Below are 20,272 nucleotides of genomic sequence, written 5' to 3'. Positions count from 1 at the left end.
TTTCTAGTAATACAGTTTTGTGTGTACTGGGGTATTTTCATAGTGTTTTATTGCTTCTTTTCCTGAAAGGATGGTTTGAAATATTCCTCCACCACTTGTCATTTTCAGCTAATGATAAATATATTAGGTTTAGGTGTGTTGTGTTAGGTTTAACACAGATTTAACCACTGTATGCTATTAACTGTTTAATCTAAAATGCAAATTATTACTAGTGAACTGGTAATAATTTTGGCTCAGGTCTGATTACTGGCAGACATGTTGAATCAATAAATCACTTAAATAGAACTAGTCTGACAAAGTGAAGCAGGCTAAAATTACTCACAAAGCAACACATCTACAATATACAATCTAAAGAAACACCTGAGAAACAAAATCACTGACATCTATCAGTCTGGGAAGCATTACAAAACCATTTCTAATGCTTTGGGACTCCAGTGAAACATGGTGAGAGCCATTATACACAAATGGAGAAAACATGGAACAGTGGGGAAGCTTCCCAGGAAAATTATTCCAAGAGCGCAACAACAACTGTGACTCCAGGAGGTCACAAAAGAACCCAGAACAACATAAAAGAACCTCGTGTCTCAATTTAGGACAGAGTTCTCGACTCAACAATAAGAAAGAGACTGGGCAACAACTGCATCCATGGGAGAAACCCACCGCTGACATGTTGTAGACAAAAAGAACACAACACTTGACTCACATTTGGCAGAAAACATCTTGATGATCCCCAAGACTTTTGGGAAAATACTCTGTGGACTGACGAGGCAAAAACCTTTTGGAAGATGTGTGCCCCATTACATCTGGCGTAAAACTAACACAGCATTTCAGACAAGAAACATCAAACCAACATCAAATCAACAGTAAAATATCGTGGGACCTGGAAGACTTGCTGTGGTAAATGGAACAATAAATTCTGCTGTCTACCAAAGAATCCTGAAGAAGAATGTCCAGCCATCTGTTCGTGACCTCAAGCTGAAGTGCACTTGGGTTTTGCAGCAAGGCAATCATCCAAAACACATCAGCAAGTTCACCTCTGAATGGCTGAAGAAAAAGAAAATGGAGAATCTGGAATAGCCCAGTCAAAGTCCTAACCTGAATCTGATTGAGATGCTGTGGCATGACCTTAAAAAGGCAGTTCATACTCGAAAACCTTCCAGTGTGGCTGAATTACAGAATTCTGCAAAGGTCACTGGGCCAACATGCAAAAGACTCATTGGCAGTTATCCCAAACACTTGATTGCAGGTGTTGCTGCTAAGGATGGGCAAACCAGTTATTAGGTTTAGGGGGCAATCACATTTTCACACAGGGCCCTAAAGTTTTGGATTTTTTTCCCCCTTAATAATAAATACCGTCATTTAGAAACTGCATTTTGTGCTTAGTTGTGTTATCTTTGTCTAACATTTAAATTTGTTTGATGATCTAAAACATTTAAGTGTGACAAACATGCAAAAGAAGAGGTAATCACACCATTGTATAAATCTAAAGCATATCAGTCTCTTGTCTACATCAGCTCATATGTATTAGAGGCAGCTACTGGCTCATTGTTTTGGTATAAGATTTTGAAAAGTAACGCTGGGTGTTTTTTTTTTTTTAGGTTGAAAAATTATAATATAACATTTAGGAAAGAAATACCACAACAAAAAAAGAGTAGAGACTGGAGAGTACTGCCAGACTCTGCAGCAGCTGGATGTATTCGCCCTGATAAAGGATGTTTCCCATGGCAAAGATGATCCAGGTGAGGATCAGCAGGAGGAGGGAGAAATTTATTGCTTTGGCTTCATTGTAATTTTTTGGGAGGTCTTTTCCCATGTAGGAGAAAACAAAGCAAAGAGCACACAATGGTAAAGGTAAAACCAGAGAAATTAATGCTGCTTTAAAATCAATATCACAACCAAGTATGATTTTTTGGGGGGTTCCAATAGATGTCCATTTTTGAACTCAGGGGAGCATATATATAGTTAATAAGAAGGAAGATTGCCTGTGTCACAAATGCCACTGTCCGTGATATTTCATCCACCAGCTGTGGAGTTTAGGTATCTGGGCTGCTATTTTGAAAATGCAAACAATTTGAAAAGAGCGCACAACGAAACAAGCTAAACAAACAGTGAAGAATAAGAGAAATGGTAAATATCTTAAGATACAGAAAGCAACTGTTGGTTCACCAAAATAAAAAAGTACACTAAGACTAGACAGACTGAGACAACCTAAAATTAGGAAGCACATTGGTCCCCCAGCAGATTTGACAACAGGCGTGTCGTAGTTAAGGGCAAAGAGAACAGACAAGGCCAGTGAGATGAACACCAAGATAAAGGCACCAACCATGACCCCATAGCCCAAATGTCTGTAAATGGTGTATACTCCACCACCCGCAGACTGCATGATGTACTTCCTTCTTCAGACCATTCTGTGTCTTTACAGGTGATGCACTTGGAGGGATTGTCTGTTTCACAAGAGAGATGGGCAGAAAAGAAGCATCTTTAAAGTAGACCCATGACACCTTTCTCCATTGTTTGAGAGTTCATACATGTATGTTTGTGTTTGTATTTAGACACACAATTATTAGTGGTTTAGTTAGTCATTAGTTGTCAGTAGTCAGTTATCAGTAGTCGCAAGCACAAGATTTTGTAAAATTCAGACTGATCAACTTGTAAGCACAGTTTATGATTGAAAAACTAGATCTACTATTGTGCCCCTAAATAAGCAAATATTTAACGTATTGTTTAACAAATGTTTGTTTCTTCTGATGTTTGTCCCATCCATTGTCATGTTACAGTTCTCATGACCTCCATGGTGGCAAGTGGTAGAAAAGGTGTCCATCGGCACAAAATTTTATTTATGGAAATTATATGTGGTACAGCCAATCAGAAAGCGGGCTTAGAGGAAGAGATAACATCATATTGTTGATGAACTGAGCCGTACCAACATTCAAGCAAAGATTGTGAACCATGCAAAATTGCTTTAAAAATAACAAGAATTTAAAAATTAAAGCTTCAAAGGTGTTTATGTCTGTTTTAAACTACAAACATTTGACCTGTGATACACTATGCTCTCTAAAGATCTTCCTTCATGTTAAACCTGCCCTGTACTTTACAGTTTGCAGCTATACACCTTAGTGTAAATCTATCACGACTAATAATTGGCTGCTTTTATATGAGCAGTGGCTGGAACAAAAATGGAAGACTATGGCTTAGTCTATATGAAAACAATAATAGTCTTTAAAAAGCATAACTTTAACTTCCATTACAAGTGACATCACTACTTTCACTCTTTTTCTACTGTCATTCAAAAACAGTTTACCTGTGCTGTTGATATAAGTCCCACATGGACAAATTGTGCAACTGAAGCAACACTTGTGGATTCCAAGTTGTTGTTTCTTGTAGCCTATTTTACATTTTTCAGAACACACTGAATTTGGTACCTACACAAGAATATTGGGTGTAAAAAGGTCAGAAAGAAGATACTGCACTTCCCTACCATTTACTGTAACAGTAAATTACGGGGAAAGTACCAGTCATTAAATATATTCACACAGGTTTTTTGAATTTCTAAAATTGTTTCGTAACATGTAAAAGTATTTCCCTGTTACATCTAGACAGCCATGCAAATCACCTTATGAACACCTACAACTGGTAGCTGCTGTGTGCTTATATGTATCTAGGTAGAAGTCTAAAAAACTAAATTGCTAAAACTTAATTTTATTATTAATCTTTGTGTTGAAAAAACAAATTAAAAATAACTTCTTATTACTACTACGTACTTGTGCACTTGTATGCCACTGAATTTTGGTGTCGTTGATGAAGAAATGGGATGATGGATGACAAGTATAATAGCCCACTTCCTGCACATCACCACTGGGGCCCCAAAAAATGACTGAGTGGGATCCAAACATGGGGTCACCATTCTCATCAAACTGAATGGTTTGGTTTAAAAGGGTAAAATTTGTCTTCCTCAACTCTGTAAGAACCTGATGTTGGAACACAACAGTAACACTGAGTTCACAATGACTGAGTTTTGGACAAACACAATTTGCTTAACCTAATAATTCTGTCGTAGATTAACTTTCATGTTTATGGTCTAATGAGCACAGATTTAGGCTTCTCTTTAGCTCAAATATTTTCTATGGTGCATTGGCAGATATATTGGTAGAGCCCCACTTAGAGGGATGAGTGCCTCACCTGTGTATATAGACACTGGACTAACAAGTAAAGTTAGATTGGATTAAATCAGTGTTTTTTGATAATGCTTTGGAAATCTTCTGGGAGAATCTAGTTAATTATACCTGTATTAACCTTTTGTCACAGGTAGCTCAAATGCTTCAGTAGGTGGATGAAGTCTAGTAACCCAAATCACATTTTTAGTCTTCTTTTATTACTTTAACTACAGGTTTAACTAACTCTGAGATTCCAGTTAGCTTATCACATACTTCATATACACTATCACTGGTTTTACTATGGATAAGAACAATTATTCACTCTTAGATAATTTTCAAAAAGTAAAGTGAGAAATTATCAAATAATTAGAATGCTTACCATGTAGGGGCAGACTGTAATATTGTCTTTACATCCATCAGCTCCACATTGTAAGATATTGTGTAAGGCATGAGCAATGGAATACACGGCAGAATAAACAGGAAAAGAGAACGATGGATCTGCATGAATGATTTCCTCAGCAGTCAGGCTACCGCAGTTGCAAATCTGATTACAAAACTTCTGTTGCTCTGCATTTTCACAGTGATTCTTGGCCTTGAAAGAATGAATGAACTCACTAAAACCAGGTATTGACATTTTAGGCTGAGCAACCCCAAGTACAGTGCCAATATTTTTGCTTCCTTGTATCTGGTCTATTATTTTTTTTGTTTAGGGACCATGTATCAGTTGCTATCCACACCTTGTTTGTAACATTTTCTCTTTTTACTGACTCCATGAGTTCTTCAACAGTCCATTCAGGTGCAAAAACAATAATGATATTAATGTTTTTTGCATCAATCTGTCTAAACATTAGACTGTAATCTGTATTATATACCAAATGCCTTGAGTCTCATTAATTGCTTTTAAAAACAAGTCCAGGCCATCTGTTCCATAATCATTATTAACATAAAGAAAAGCAACCCATTTCCAGTTGAATTGCTTGACAATACTAACAATGCCTTTTATGACCTCTTCATTGGGATGCACTGTTCTTAAGAAAGAGGGAAAAGTCTGTTTTCTTGAAAAGATTGAACTGGAAGCTCCATAACTGACCTGTTAAGAGCAACAGAGAAAATGTCACTGTGATCATTAACAATAACCAATCATTTATACTCCTGAAACTTGTATTATTTTAAACATAAAAAACATAATTTCTTGATTTTACTTTTGTAAAGAATATTTTTTAATAAAAAATATTGATCTGGTTTTAAAAAATGTCAAAGTACATAAGGGTTCATAGGTTTACCATTGGAATGAGATTCATCATGAACAGTGGGGCTACAGCTCGTGCCTGAGGGCTTGTATAAGTCCCGACCACTGCTATCACTTTGGATAAGTTGTGTGGTTCTTCCAGAGGGCGCATAAAGCCATTAACAGAAATTAGGTTTAAAGGTCCTGGAAAACTCACAAAATCTGTGCAGTGGTCAAAGATTTCATAGCCAAGTGACACATTTGGCAGTAGCTTGGTAGAATTGTTGATTTCTTCTACAGAGAATCTCATCATTTGAAACCTTCGATAACTGGACAGAATAAAAGGTGCACTGTGGGGAGATGAAGGACAGTAGTAAATATGTGCAATTTTGGACATCCCTGAATAATTATGATCACTTAAAATAGGATTTCTAGCTAAATGACCATGTCAGCAGTGCTGACTTTAAAAAATAAATATTAATAACACAGCAATTCATTTCACTGGTTTAAGATTTCTATTACCAGTTTAACCAGCGTCAGGTAAACTTTTTCGGTTTTTATTAGTTTTATCACAAGAAAGTACCCAACAGAGTTTAACTTACCTGGAGCAGTCAATGGCTTCTGGTCTTTTATGAAGAAGAGAGTCATTCAGCTGATGAATATTAAAAAGTCCACCTATCAAATAATCTCCTTCCACCCGAAACTCAGATGTTGAAACAGTGTATTGAGCCAAAGCATGTAGAAAACACCCCAGTACACAGTGATAGACAACGATGCTCTTCAATCTCAAAACAAGAAGTATTTACCAGTCTACGGTGAGCCTTAACACTCTGTCTGATGTTATGAGATACTGGTAATGCTGGAGCCTCTGAGGAATATCTATCATTGAAGGATTCACAAATCAGTATGCAAAGATCAGCAGCTAAATGGCAACTTTGTCTCATTAATCTGACAATGCTGGACACAACTCAAAAGATAACAATGGATTTCCTTATTTTATAGAGGTGACCAAATATATTCAGATTCCAGTCATATGTGCCATTAACTTAAAAAAGAAAAAAATTACAAAGAAAGAGCTGTACGAAAATAAATTTTGATTAGGATAAACAGAAATGCACTGGACCTCTCCAACTGTCTTCAGTTGCAAGGCTACCCTTTTCCATGAATACTTATAAAATATGAAGCCAAGATTCAAATGCACTGTTCAAAGGGACACAGCCTCTTTAATAGCATTTGGAGTGAAAAAATTACACTTAAGTTATTAAAATCAAGTTTCTGTTTGTAACTGTAGCACAAGAAAATAACATGCAATCCATGAAAAACATTTAATTTATCAGATCTGGAACCCAATTTAGCAGTTTTACTTCCATAAACTTCAACTGAAATAGTTTTTCACACTCAAACAGTATGGTGGTGGATGAAAAAAAATTCTTAAAAAAAAAAAAATTATATTTTAAAATATATATATTTATATACACACAAACCCAGACAACCTTTTGAAACAAACTTTTTACAGGAAATTTTTTGATCCCTTACTACAGTGCTGATCAAAGTTTAATAATCACAGATTTGCAGCATTTTGAAAGAAAAAAAAAAGGAAAAAAAAAAATCAACTGGTTCATAGAAAAGTATGTGATCGCCACCCACTTCATCCATTTCTTTTAATAAAAGCTCTCAATCTCTGTTTTCTTATGTTTCCTCTGAAAAAGAAAGAGAACAACAGTTTGCTTGGAATGACTACATTTACCACAACTCTTAAAAGATTTTACACAGAATGTGAAAGACAACAACAGCCAGTGTACAAATTCCAAATGAGCCTCAGTCTTTGAAACAAAGATCGCTAAATATTTCAAAGAGATGGGGTCATTGAAATAAACTTGCTTGATTGACTGCTCTCAAATAAGCCACATTATGAATTTATCTGGAATACTGGTTATGCACTTTAGGACACATTATGTTTTGAATAAATACCCACTTAACGGTCTACAAATCTGAGGTAAAGCAAATTCATTGACTTGCCATTTTAATTGCTCAGTCACCCAATTTATCTCCCTGGGGTAATTACACCCAAAATGATTTCCATCCCAGTTTCCCAGTAGTTAAACTCTACGAAGGCGGAAAAGTAGAAATAAGTGATTTAAGAATGACTGCAGACTACAGGCAACTAAGTTATCTGGGATTAGTGACACTCTCCTTGAATTACACAATTATACAGGGTAGCTAACAAATCAAATGTACAATCAAAGTTTTTAAACATTGTGCTGGCTGGATGCAATTCATTTTATAGATTAACAGGAAGTTTTTTGTTTTGTTTTGGGGTTGTTTTTCTTTTTTTGGGGGGGGGGGGCTTCATGAATGCATATTCACGTAAAAAGCAGCCAATTTTTCCAGGTATCTTTATTTAGAACAAAGGACAAGTGCCAGATATATTTAAGTCAGAGCAGCAGGATATTCTCATCACAAAGATGAAAATTTTTAATTTGAAGACTCTTGCATTTCCATCTGATATCACGTTAACAACTTTATCATATTTTCGTAAATGAGAAATTACATGAATTAAAAGTTAGTGAATTTTAGAGAGGGGGTGTACTGGAATAAACCAGTGGAAACAAAGCATAACAAAACAACAACAAAAAAAAAATCACTCATTTTACTGCAAATCTCTTTCAGTTTTGATGACTTTACTGTTACTCTTTAGGGTTAGAAAGGCAAAAGGTAGCACTTAGTCCTAACTATTACTGAGTAACTGCAGAACAATTCTTGAAAAACAAAACAAAAAAAAGCCCCCAAAAAGCAAACAAACAGAAAAAAAACCCCTCAATAGACAAAGGGAGCATTTTAGATTTTTAGACTAATTTGATCCATGCTGCTCATATCCTTGTCCAACACTGAGAACACTGTGGATCAAAACTTGTATTTTTCATGTTTTCGTGTTACTGTTCAACTGACAAAAAGAAAATACATCTCTAACCCTCATCATTCCCCAATGGCTGTGGCCAATAAATTTTAAATGCAACAAAGAGGAAGGGAGAGTGGGAGTTTTTTAACTAGCAAAAGCTTTCCCTGTGTCTTCCTTGCCTTTGTATGTCCTCTTCCCATGTGTGAAGGGTAGGTATCTGTACTTGACCATATGCTAGAAAAGACAAGGAAGTAAAAAGGAGAGTTAGCAACACTTACTTTAAGACTTGTGCATACACTTTTAGTGACTTAGCATATTTTACAACACATTCAGAACCACAATATAAACGGCACTGCAGATAACAACAATGACACCCTTTTCATACAATAAAGGTCCTTCAATAAAATATAAGGTTAAACCTGTGGCTCTGTCTAACCCAAAAGCAATTTGTGGACTGCAATGTTTTTATTGCACTGTAGGCACTTTCAGACCAAACTGTCATAAGGACACTGGGCAACTCACTCTTGAACAACATATCTTCAGGAACAATGACAACTCTAACAGTAAGATTTAGTTATGCAACAGCAGGGAAGCAGTTGGTGTAGGACTATTGTTCAATATTGTTAACTGAGTTCAAAGAACTGTAATAGTCCTGTCCTTGCTTGCTGTATGTATATAAAAAACGCAAGTAACCTTGGGGTCTGTTTACAATGGCCACTCCTCTGAGATTAAAAAAACAAACAAAATCCAGCTATGTAGGCTCTAACACAATGACTTGATTTATGACATAGTATGATATCATATCTTGATCTGTAGTATCTTTATTACTAGGTAATTTGTTTTTTTTAAATTAAATACAATTATACTCTAAGATAAGTGCTAAACAGACAAAAATGAGTTGTGCTTTAGGCATCATTACCTTCTAATTAATAAGTTTCAGTGACTTTGGCTTCTCAGTTAGACATACTTATTGTCACAATATGTTTCAAAATACATCACGATGTCACTGGTCGGAATACTTAGCTCAAGGTTTCAAATAGGGACTATTACTGTTAATCTAATGCAGCTATGTCTGTGAAGGTTCTCAGTCATCCAGGTCATCGTAGTCAAAGGAGCTTGCAAAGAAAAGCGTCTGGACTTCTTTAAGTTACTTGAAGACGTTTCACCTCTCATCCGAGAAGCTTCTTCAGTTCTAAGGTCAAATGGTGGGGAGTCCCAGATTTAAACCTAGTGGGAGTATCCCCCCACAGAGGGACAAAAGGACCCCCTGATGATCCTCTAATCGCCTGAGCCAAGGTGTGAAACTGAGTGTGGGTCCCAATCAGCCAGAGTTTCAGGTGAGCTCATTGTGAAACCTGGCTCCACCTTATCATGCGAATTCCTGAGGTCAGAGAGCCCAGGATGTGAGTGGGCGTTAAGGCGTCCACTCACATTTGCAAGCTCCTTTGACTAATGCAGCTATGATCAATATGTACTAAGCAAAGAAATGTCTGTTTGTACTTACCTTAATCTGCCTCTTCATGGTGATGCAAAAGAGCATGATGAAGTACATTACAAGTATAGGCCAGAATACTGGCACATTGAAGGCATCAAAAAATGTGCAAATCATGGCGATGACGATGCCTTTTGTCGCTGAATGCCTGAAAAAAAATAGTAGCAAACTCAGTAAAAACAATGTCACTGTTAAAGTTTTGATTAAAATAATAAATCAGAATTAATCATCATCCTAAACACTTTGGTAACTTAGCAAATGGGGATTGTACTGTGCACTTAAATGTGTCCTAAATTTAGCAGCATGACAACAACCCCAAACACACAGTCAGGGTCAAAGTGTTATCTTAAGAAACAAGAACAAGGAGTCCATGTACAGCCGTGTACAGAAAAACAAGATTATGTAAGTTATAAAGAGAAAGAGAATGTCTGCATATAGAGTAGACAGAGCGCTAAAACTTTTATCTGGTTAGGCTTTTGCATTTTAAAAAGTTTTGTTTGAAACTAGACCGCAGGTTTGAGATTCTTTTAAGATTAAAACAGAGTGAGAAACACAGACTGAATACTCTCTCAAGAACTGACCAGCTACATGTACTTTAATTGTATTCCACAGTATCTAAGATAATTTGTACTGATGTATTTGTTTGTTTTCTGCCTAAATCTTTTACACAGTACTAAATCACTAGGTACGGTTGGAGATTAACAGAGAAGGTAGTGGAAAATGCAACAAAGTGTAGTCTGACACAAATTTCAGTAGAAACCAGAAAGATGTTCTTAGCAAGACGTAATAAAATATAAGACTTAAAATCTTTAGTTTAGTCAGCAACCCTCCAAACAACAAATGAACAAATAATTCAATCCTCTAATTGTTATATCCCAATATCCACTTAACATGGGTAAGCATGTTACATTGAAAGTCAAATTTTTTTAATCGAGCAGATAAACATGCAAAGGGAACAAAGATGATATTTTCATGCATCAGGTACATATCTGATATAAAGAAAAAGATATCAAGCAAATGTGTGTTTTCCTCTCTTTCTTCTTTAGTATATAAGAGAAAACAGTATTTGTAAATGCAAATGAGATTCAAGACCTAACACACAATTTAAAATTGGTACAGTACAGAATGGCAGAAATCGATGCTAAGTTAAGCTACCAGCAGGTGGTGAGTAAAATTTATTGCTGCTGTGAAAATAAATTAAGTTGTGGTTTTAAAAATCTGAAGAAAATGTTTGTATTTAAACTATTTTTGGAAGTCAGGGTTACAGACACAACCTTTATGTCAATGAAGTAGAAATTAATTTGAGACAATGAGGTCAAATCAAAATATACAAAAATGAATTAAACTCGGTGTCTTTAGTTTCACCCTAAAATGCTATACCCATTTCTAAATGAGCTTTGCTTAATATAATCTTTCAGCACACAGGTTGTTCTAAAGAAAATAATTTGCAATTTCCCTGGGTGACCGTGTTGAACTCTCACCAGAATTTGAATTCAGGCAACCTCCTGATGAAAGGGCGGAACTCCTCGTTCTGCTTGGTGGGAAGGGATGGGCCCTCATCTGTAGGAAATATAGGTTACCAGTTGAGTTATCCCATAACAGCAACAAGAACGTCAACAACAACAACAACGTACACTTTAGGAATAGGACAATTTCAGTTACATACAGTAAAAATGGCTAATTCATATATTTTTGGGGAACAGTCACTACTGCACGCATTCCATTCAAGGAGGTCACTTGCTCATAAACAGAGTGCTACTATAAAACCACATTTGGGTGCTCCACGCCAACTGTGCATGGTATAAAATATAAATAGTAGCAGACGGCAGACGACAGGAATATATACAAAACGGAAGGAAGGCACACAATAGAAAGGCACGGATGAGAGAACATTTTGCAAAGTGCCTAAGAGTAGTAGTAATAGATTGCACAGAGGAAGAATCTGTTTGTGAGACTTTGTTATCTACTGAGATGCGGTGCCCTTTCTGTATCTAAATGGACTCAAGGATTTCAGTTTTGAGATACGTACTTTTAAATATGCAAGTGTACAGTAAGTCTATTGTTCCAGTAACTATTTTAAAATCTTTCATAATAAATTAAAAGTTATATTAGAAAATTCTCAGAAAAAAAAACCCCAGATTGGCAGTAGCTGGCTTAGACTTTTGATTAGATGCAAGTACTAAGGTCTAAATGAACAGTTTTGTAATACCCCATGAGGTAGCCTACTTCCATGTTCACATCACAAACACTACTTTAATGAGACTGAGTTGACTAACCTTCTTCAAGCAGTGAGGGATCCACTTTTGGCGACAGAAAAGCAATGAACAGGTTGAGATGGTAGATTCCCAAAGCATATGTTACTATATACCAACCCTGAAAAGGAGCATCAGAAAATAACCTTATTAAAGGACGTCTTTGCTAGAGTCAGTCAAGACACATCAGTCAAGACACATAAGAACTTTATTATATAAACACCTAACGAATAGAGCAATATCCCAGTCAAAACAAGACAATAATAAAGGCAGAGAGATGTACTATAAAATGCATTATTTTACTTTTAATAAATAATAGCAAAATGAAATAACCTTGACCTGAAAGTAAGATACAATTGGTTAAAAACTACTAGAGGTGAATGAGGATTTCAAACCCTCTTTATAAAGAGTTGGCATTTTAAATTTGATAAAGATAGTATTTATTATAGGCCAAGGAAAAAATTTAAGTATTTAGAATTCCTCATTAAGATTTTTTAACTTGGCTGACTAATTAAAAATAAATCTGAAAAACACACAGAAATACACAATTACCTGTAGTAGATACACTCTGATCATGTAGACAAGAGTAAGTAGTAGAGTTCCTGCCCATCGCATTGCATAGAATGGTGTTGACTTGTCTAGCCATGACTGATAGACCTGTGACAAAAAGAAACCAGATAAAACATTGCAGGTGCGCTGAAAAACATGAAGTTCATATTTATCTGTTGTGAACATCAGTTCTGACGTACTTATATTTGCAAGTCAGTTTTAAAAGTTTTAAAAATTTCTCTACTGAGATTTGGCTCAATGAATGCTAATGTTTAAAATGGTAAGTCTTTGTTTAATGACTTGGTTCAAAAAAGATATATCTAAAAAGGCATTTTAAAAAGACAGAATTTTCACAATCGGTGCATCCCTAAATTTAAACCTATTTAAAAGAATATGATATGCTTGATCTCACACATTACCTGTCCAACTCGTGTGAAAAAGGCAGCCACAACAGAAGATTTCCCATGGATTGACTCCCCAGCACTGTCCCCTTCTGACATTCTTATTGGGACGACAAAAAGATTTTGATTAGTGGTGTATGAACTTAATCTACTTTAATAAGAGTACTGCACAATACTCTTATTCAGCATGACCTTGTCTACCAACGGCCCCAGTTGAAGATACAAAATGGAGGTGATAAATTGACAAATGACAAACTCTTCTGTGCCCATTTTGTCTTAAAGGATTTGGAAATAAATACCCAGTAAAACGAAAAATTTGTGAACGATTTTACCAAGAACTGCACATTTTGGAACACACGTTTCGTTTCAGTTTGTGTAATATATACTCTGTAAACTGTGATACAAGTAAATACAATAGACATAGGCTGTCCGGTAAGACCTGTATCTGCGAGGTGCATATGTCCAGAAGAGGGGTTAATCAGAGTGATCAGATAACTATCAAGGCGCAAATAGTCAAGGTGACAAAATCTTTGTAATTTTCTTTAAATAATCAATTTAAATATGTATCTCTGTAAATTAAATCTAACCCTAGGTCCTTTAATAGAATTTTAATTGATTAGCTGATCATAAATATTCTCGGTGCGCTTGTCGGTTGCTCACCAAAACAACATTTATATCCACTGTAGCCTAGGTTGATTGCTTAGATAACTACGCATTACGCGTTAGGACATTTAATGATTTGCTATTTTTATTTTAATGGGGAAAAGAACAGGACCGTGACGAGCTGTGGTTGTGCCTGGTTAGCATTAGCTGCATAACTAGCTCACAGCTTAAGGAAGGCAGGATAACATCTAGGAAGCAATATCTACCAAAATAGGCTCATTTGCAAAATGGAAAATAACTACGATGTGCATTACAAATTGAATAAGTTGTACTAGAGGTATTATTTTATCTTATATTATTTTAAATTCTTCGCGTTAGCTTAGAAATTAGCCCCGAAAGCGGTCCTAGCCGTCGAAACGTACACTACCTTTGGCCCCAGTTAACGTTTGTATGGGTGATGTAGTTTTGTTCAGCTTCATTTGACCCCCTTCAACCGTTAGAATGAAAGTATTGGACTACATTTCCCACAACTCCAATTGGGCACATGTAAAAGTATGTAAAAAGAATGTGTAGTTTATTATTGACTACTCCTAGGTTGCAAGAATGGATTTGCGGACACATTTAAACTACAACACCCAGCAAGTACTTCACAAAATTGACAACTCACTTCCGGTGCTACGTTGCCAATAGTTTCACAGCTAGCTAGCACAGTTAAAATATAACCATTCTATACTAAACACCTACATATTCAGTGAATGATGCGATCACAATCAATGTTGATTCTGCGATTCAATACCTCTTTGTATCTCTCAGCTGTATTAGCAGTTACAGCGAAAATTGTCAATGGCAGTTCTTTCTTACCTGATACGGCCGCTGTGACACTACCCGGCTCTACCTAGCTAGCTAAACTAGCCACTTCTCGTGTAAACTGGTGTGTACACGTCAGTACTTCCGCGAGGATACCACAGGCTGAGTAGCAGAAATCCGAACACCTCGATTCGCTATGACTCTTCAGACCTCAACGATCACAAACGAACCGATTTCTCGGTTCAAATAATAAAAAGTCAGCGCAGCATCAGAATGTTTCCTCTGGTTGGCCTGTTTCCTTAAACATTCAGTACTAGTATTTCCGACCACTGGGTTGAAAACCTTGTCACTTTGAAAAAAGAGGCCATAGAGGCAGACGTTTTAACCAATTTAATTCGTGATTTTAACAACAGCAGAAACGAATGAATAAAAACACACCAGTAAACAAATTTTTTCTTTTGAAAAAAAAAAAAAGAACAAGAAACGGAGAAATGCTTTTATTTACACTGTGGTGTTAATACTGAAACACCTAAATGATTTAATCGCATTAAAGTGCTCTCTCTCTGACCATTTGTAATAATGAGATGAAAAACGACGAAAATTGTCTTTCTAAGAATGGGCCTTAGAAAGGGAGACAAAAACCTTCGCCCTGGTACAAGTAAAGGTCAAGCAAATATAACACAATAAGAGAACCATTCAGCTTCATGATGGCAATCCAGAAATTAAAGTGGAATGTTATTAAATACCTACAAACAAGTGCCATGAAGATTAGCTACAGAGTCAGCTATAATGAATTTATTTAGTACCTTGCCCTGCAAGGTTTTCAAAATACAAATACAAGGACAAAAATGCTGCTCATTATCTAGTTTTCTTGATGTACAGGGATAGCATAATATCCATTCACAAATCTAATCAAATCCCTGGTATTAAGATATAATACTGAGTATGCTTTTTTTTGTTTGTTTGATTGTCTCCTATCTGTTTTGCAGCGTGTTACTATAAAATAATGAGCGGCATATTTTCTAGAACGTAATAAAAGTATTAGGCAATACCTAATTTTTAACAATAAGTGTCAGCGTACAACTACTAACACCAAAGCACATATTTTTTTTCTTTTTTACACATAAACGATACCACCACACCGAACCACATTACGGTCATCACGTTATCATACCCACTGAAAATACACAATTGTGTTCCCATAGTTATGGACTCGATTTACCCAGTTCTAGTCATTTGGTTCAAACAGCAGATACATCATGTTGACTCTATTATTTCCAACAACATCTACTCCAAAACATTTACATGATAAAGTATATACATTTGTACAAGTGAAGGACAACTTAAAGAAAAAAAAATAAGTCAGATGAGAACCTTTTTTTGGCATCTAAACACAAAATGCAGTGGTGATTTACCTCTTTTGACATTTATGTTACTGTGAACAATGTCACATATGCTGTAAAAGAAAAATGTGTTATTACTTATTGCACAGTGCACCCAAAATAAAATGCCTCTGCACTTATCAGCGTTCCAAAAAGCAAAGTCCAGATCATGTGTGTTCAGCATTGCTTTGACAATTATATTGTTACAATGCGTTTTGCTTTGAAGACTGAAGACGTAAACTTTGTTATGTTATCTTCAAATATTAGATGGAACAACAGTTCAAGCACAAACTGGCTGCACATGAAAGTGCATGAGCACACTGAAAATATCTCAGAATCAAAATTGATCAAAGTTGATCATCAAAATATGACAAGAGCAGCTAAACACATATTTAACAACCCTAGTCACGTAGTTACACTGCAGTAAGCTGATGCTGACAATAACTTCTGGGAAAGAAGATCCAAGATTTTATTCAGTCTCAGTGAATGTCACTTTCCATGAATTCCTCCTTGATGGAGTGCTTGCTCCGTGACACCTTACAGTCAGGCATGTCAAAACCAAAGTCAGCCCACTCATCAGCAGCCGTCATGCCTGATGTCCCAACAACGCTGGACCTGTTGGGGATAGTGATGGTGTGGCGGACGCGAAAGTGCACAGCTTCCATGACCCGCTGGCGTTGCAGTTCCCCACCTGCAGCCCCAATGGCCGCCATTGCAGAGGCAGTCATGTTGCTGCTAGAGCGAAGCAGCTGCTGCCCATGATAGTCATGATGATGAGAAGAAGCAGGCAGCTGCAGGGAAGCGCCTTGTTTCATGTCCTGCAGACCTCGCCAGATGATGAGGCGGGACTGTTCTGGTATCTTTAGCGCACCCAAATCCTAGTGAGGGCAAACAGACATTGGAGGAGTTGAAGAGTGTAGCAAAAAAGCAAACACAAAGCAATAAGAGTGTGTCTTTACGTGTTTGCTTGAAAATGCAAAAGGAAGTCAGGAAGTATTAAGCCTGCTTAATAAGGTAATTCTTTGCATCATCACTAGTGGTCAATAATTATCTGGGATTTGTTTGTACCTTGTTGCTTTACTTTTCTGTTTTGTGTCTCTTATTGCAGTTTCTTTTTTTGTTGCCGTTTTACCTTTTCTTCTCTTTCTTTTATTTGTTTTAATAAACCTCAATTACATGTAACATTTCTTATTATGTCCATTATTTCTACTGCTTGTAGATTGTATGTGCAGGAACAAACTGGTTACCTCCATGGAGAGAGTTTGGAGATGGTAGATAGACTGGAGGCCTTGGGAAGTGAAGTACTCAATGAAGTTCTGACAGCCCAGACTGGTGAGAAAGCTGTATGGGGAGAAAAGAAGGCCTGCTTAGACCAGAGATACAACCTAAAACTGGGACTTAAACAAAAACATTACTCCTGAGAAAAACTGAAATAGAAAAACAAGTATTTTCCGGATTTACTGTAGTAATATCTATAGGGGGACAAGTCCCTATAGCTTATTCTAAGTAAAATGAGAGGGAGATTTAGGGCACAGATCTAAACTAAAGGATACAGAAACTATACATCTGAAGAACTGTAGTGAAATTAAAACCATAAACATACATTTATACAATATTAATGATTCATAAGGCCATTATTGCTTTGATGAAGAAGCTTTATTATAAATACATGAATGTTAACGTTTTGGTAACATACAAAGTAACTGGAAAAAGAAGCTAGCTGTACAATTTAACGGTTTAATTAACATAATAGTCTGCAAAAACAAAAAGACAAATCCTGCTGTATCAAAAATGCTAAAATTGCAAGAGCAAGTCATATGACTGCAAAATGGACAAAATAGCTTACAAAAGTAAAATTAATTAAAAAGAAAAAAGAAAAAATATAGTTTAAAATTAAATAGAAATTAAACATTTCTTTTGAAGAAAAAAATCTGCTGCATTGCATTGCATTGCAAAGAATGGCTGTTTACACAGTGTCAGTGTGAAGGAATTTAGAACTAGGTAAGACACACAGTTTCTGCTTTTCAAGTGCAGGTAACAAATCCATAGCAGAGGTTTTACAAGTCTTGAGAGGTTATGCTGTATTATTTAATGAGAGCTGATAAACATGTGATTTAAACACTTATATGCATCTAGCAGAAACCTGAAATAATAAATCCAGCCAGCTGAAAGCATTGGTGTTTTTCTTTTTTTTCTTCTTTTTTTTTTGCTGTGTTCTGTTTTTCATTTTTCTCTGCACGGAACAGGAACATTTTAATATTAAAGGGGCCAAAACTGAAAAAAACAACAACCCCCAAAACAAAAAATGCTCTTTTCACTTTTATTTTAAATATTACTGACTTGACCTTTCTACTTATCGTTCTTTTCCACTTTAACTGTGCCATGTATACACATTTTTTCCATGTTACCAAGTCTCCAGTGGGCCTTCACTATGGCACTCTCAAAGGGTGTTTACAGATCTGTATTGTTATTGCAAGCCTTTACAAAACAGCCACAACATTATGTTTAAAAAAAACCCAAAACAAAACAAAAAAACAGCTCAATCTTGTCACATTTTGTGGCAAAATAGAACGTTTCCAAAACACTGTTTGACATAATACTATGTAAACATGGCCAAGTAAAGTAAAGTATTCTTATGCCACTAGTTTACATTTAACCAGACAAGTGCATCTGATTGTCAAGCGGCCTTTTTTTTTTTTTTACAGGTGAGTAAAGGAGGAGTGTCATTGGAGGGTGAGGTACCTGACAAGGCTGGGGTCAGGGTTATACGGAGGGGGCGGGCTGCAGTGAGAAGCAGACACTATATTCTGACTGTTGTGGCCACCGTTCATTTCTCCATTTGCCTGCATGTGGTTGCTGTTGAGCATGTTTGGACCTGTAGGAAAGGGACGGGTGATCAGTAAAACTAACAGCAGCAACCCTGGATAAAGTACTGTAACAGTTTTGGAAGTAATGTCTTGAAACAAAATCACACACATAGATAATCACCCATATGAGCCATGGAAGAGGGAGCAGTGTGGTGTTGCTGGGGCTGCTGTCCTGCGAGCTGGTTGACTGAGGGTGGCTTGCTGAGGCCTCCGTGGGAATGCAGCTTGTTCATGTTGGACAGTGGAGAATAGGAGGAGGGTGATGCCACGTGGCTCCTAACGGAAAAAGACGAATGTTGCAGAGATTAGAGAAAGAGTTTGTCTCAGTGTTACTGAGCATGACAGACACTTTACAGTTTGATGAAATACAGAAGACTCAATGTGCATTTGGAATTTTGCACTGTGTTGATGTTGTTCCTACATCATCATAACAATGTCACAACCAAACCACAATCAGTAGCCTAAATTTGGCTGAATGACGTAATTAAGCAATGCACTGCATTACTTTAAAGAAAAAGTAACAAGTAGTGTGTAATCCATTACTTTTATTGAGTGTTGCTCAGTTGCAACATTAAACCTGGAATGACAATATTATGGTCATGCAGGAACAACAGCAAAACGGGCAAATCCAATGCACGTTCCTAATAAAATAAAAAACACAACTTTTATATGTAGATTCAAATGAGTGTATATGCATTGAAGTGACTCACGGTCTCTGCAGCAGTTGCTGCTGTGCTTGTTGTCTGTAGGAGTCTACCAGCTGCTGTGGCACGAGCTCCACCAGCTCCAAGCTGTCTTTAATCTTCATCAGCAACTCAAAGTTCTCACGACCACGAACCTACACACAAACATGACACAACCGTTATCCTAAGCCATCAATGACTGCTGAATCAATCCATCCAATAAAAATAGCGCTCTTGTTCCAACAATTTAATAAATTAGCAAAAAACTCACAAACCGTGAGTCTGACAGTTAGAAAGCTAATAGATGAATCTAAATTTTCTTATTATACATGTGTGAAAGCTCTTACAGGAATATAGTAAACCTCCTCTTCTCCATGCCGCCTTTTCCTCATATTAATGTTTGGACTGGGAATGTTTGTTGGACTCTGTTTAAAATCTGCAGATAAGAGAAACAGAAGCATAATTAAGCAGATTTATACCACTGTTTTAGACAATGATGCGGTTTCACATGAAGCTGATGTGCTGCACATAATTATTGCTAATTTCATTTATACAGAGGGGCATGAATATTGCTAATTTCAAGTCCTTGTTCCTAGTTGGGTTTTTTTAGAACCACAATACACATATAAAATTTTACAGTCTTCCATTACATGAAACTGTAGCACGCTTTAGACCTGAAACTACAATAATACACATAAGAATGTACACTAGTTAGAATATGATTCTACAAATAAGAATAGTTATGAAATTATATGGCATCATATATAATATATAGTATCAATTCAATTGGGTGTAAAAGATTTAATATCTGGGATTTCAGCTGTTACTGTGTTGATCTTTATGGAGACTACTTATTGTCCAAATTTAGATCTTGGACATTCACCATGCTCCTCTGGGGCTAGACTGTTTATATATTTGAAAACTAAATTAGGAAAACACAAGTGAATGAAACTTT

General features: G+C 36.3%; 2 protein-coding genes and 1 pseudogene across 6 annotated transcripts in view; all 3 read right to left on the bottom strand.

Annotated features, from left to right (window-relative positions):
- Positions 1 to 1,534: 1,534 nt before the first annotated feature.
- Positions 1,535 to 15,643, bottom strand: LOC102794308 (taste receptor type 1 member 1-like; annotated as a pseudogene).
- rer1 (retention in endoplasmic reticulum sorting receptor 1) lies at positions 6,583 to 14,562 on the bottom strand. 3 transcript variants are annotated; one of them, XM_035905633.2, is made up of 8 exons: positions 14,440 to 14,562; positions 12,994 to 13,075; positions 12,578 to 12,682; positions 12,050 to 12,146; positions 11,255 to 11,333; positions 9,786 to 9,921; positions 8,461 to 8,515; positions 6,583 to 7,082 (listed from the first exon to the last, which is right to left on the bottom strand). In XM_035905633.2, exons 2-8 carry the CDS (start codon positions 13,072 to 13,074, stop codon positions 7,072 to 7,074), a joined length of 564 nt encoding a protein of 187 aa, XP_035761526.1. In that variant the 5' UTR covers position 13,075; positions 14,440 to 14,562; the 3' UTR covers positions 6,583 to 7,071. The 3 variants fall into 3 exon arrangements, with proteins under 3 accessions (XP_035761526.1, XP_006785533.1, XP_035761525.1); XM_006785470.3 differs by having other exon boundaries at positions 6,583 to 8,515; XM_035905632.2 differs by having other exon boundaries at positions 6,583 to 8,515; positions 14,375 to 14,521.
- The window catches only part of tp73 (tumor protein p73), a 26,580-nt gene continuing 21,069 nt past the window's right edge, over positions 14,762 to 20,272 (bottom strand). For 2 of the 3 annotated variants that reach the window (XM_087833535.1, XM_035905723.2), the window contains 6 exons: positions 19,665 to 19,753; positions 19,345 to 19,472; positions 18,756 to 18,910; positions 18,510 to 18,642; positions 17,015 to 17,108; positions 14,762 to 16,645 (listed from right to left, as the gene is read on the bottom strand). In XM_087833535.1, coding sequence (XP_087689661.1) covers positions 16,247 to 16,645; positions 17,015 to 17,108; positions 18,510 to 18,642; positions 18,756 to 18,910; positions 19,345 to 19,472; positions 19,665 to 19,753 — 998 coding nt within the window. In that variant the 3' untranslated portion in view covers positions 14,762 to 16,246. Of the gene's footprint in view, positions 16,646 to 17,014; positions 17,109 to 18,509; positions 18,643 to 18,743; positions 18,911 to 19,344; positions 19,473 to 19,664; positions 19,754 to 20,272 lie in introns of all 3 variants that reach the window. The other variant, XM_035905722.2, reaches the window with a different exon arrangement.

Source organism: Neolamprologus brichardi, chromosome 20, assembly GCF_056152115.1.
Source record: "Neolamprologus brichardi isolate AB-2024 chromosome 20, ASM5615211v1, whole genome shotgun sequence".
Taxonomy (NCBI): domain Eukaryota; kingdom Metazoa; phylum Chordata; class Actinopteri; order Cichliformes; family Cichlidae; genus Neolamprologus; species Neolamprologus brichardi.
The sequence above is the reverse complement of the archived record's forward strand: the minus strand, read 5'-3'. Positions and strand labels throughout refer to the sequence as shown.

Excerpts from the sequence above, each read along its gene's own strand:
- rer1 (XM_006785470.3), bottom strand. The coding sequence starts at position 13,074 with ATGTCAGAAGGGGACAGTGCTGGGGAGTCAATCCATGGGAAATCTTCT. Across the intron at positions 12,683-12,993 it reads TTTTCACACGAGTTGGACAG|GTCTATCAGTCATGGCTAGA; the intron begins GTAATGTGTGAG and ends TTTTTGTCACAG. Across the intron at positions 12,147-12,577 it reads TCAGAGTGTATCTACTACAG|GGTTGGTATATAGTAACATA; the intron begins GTAATTGTGTAT and ends GCTCCTTTTCAG.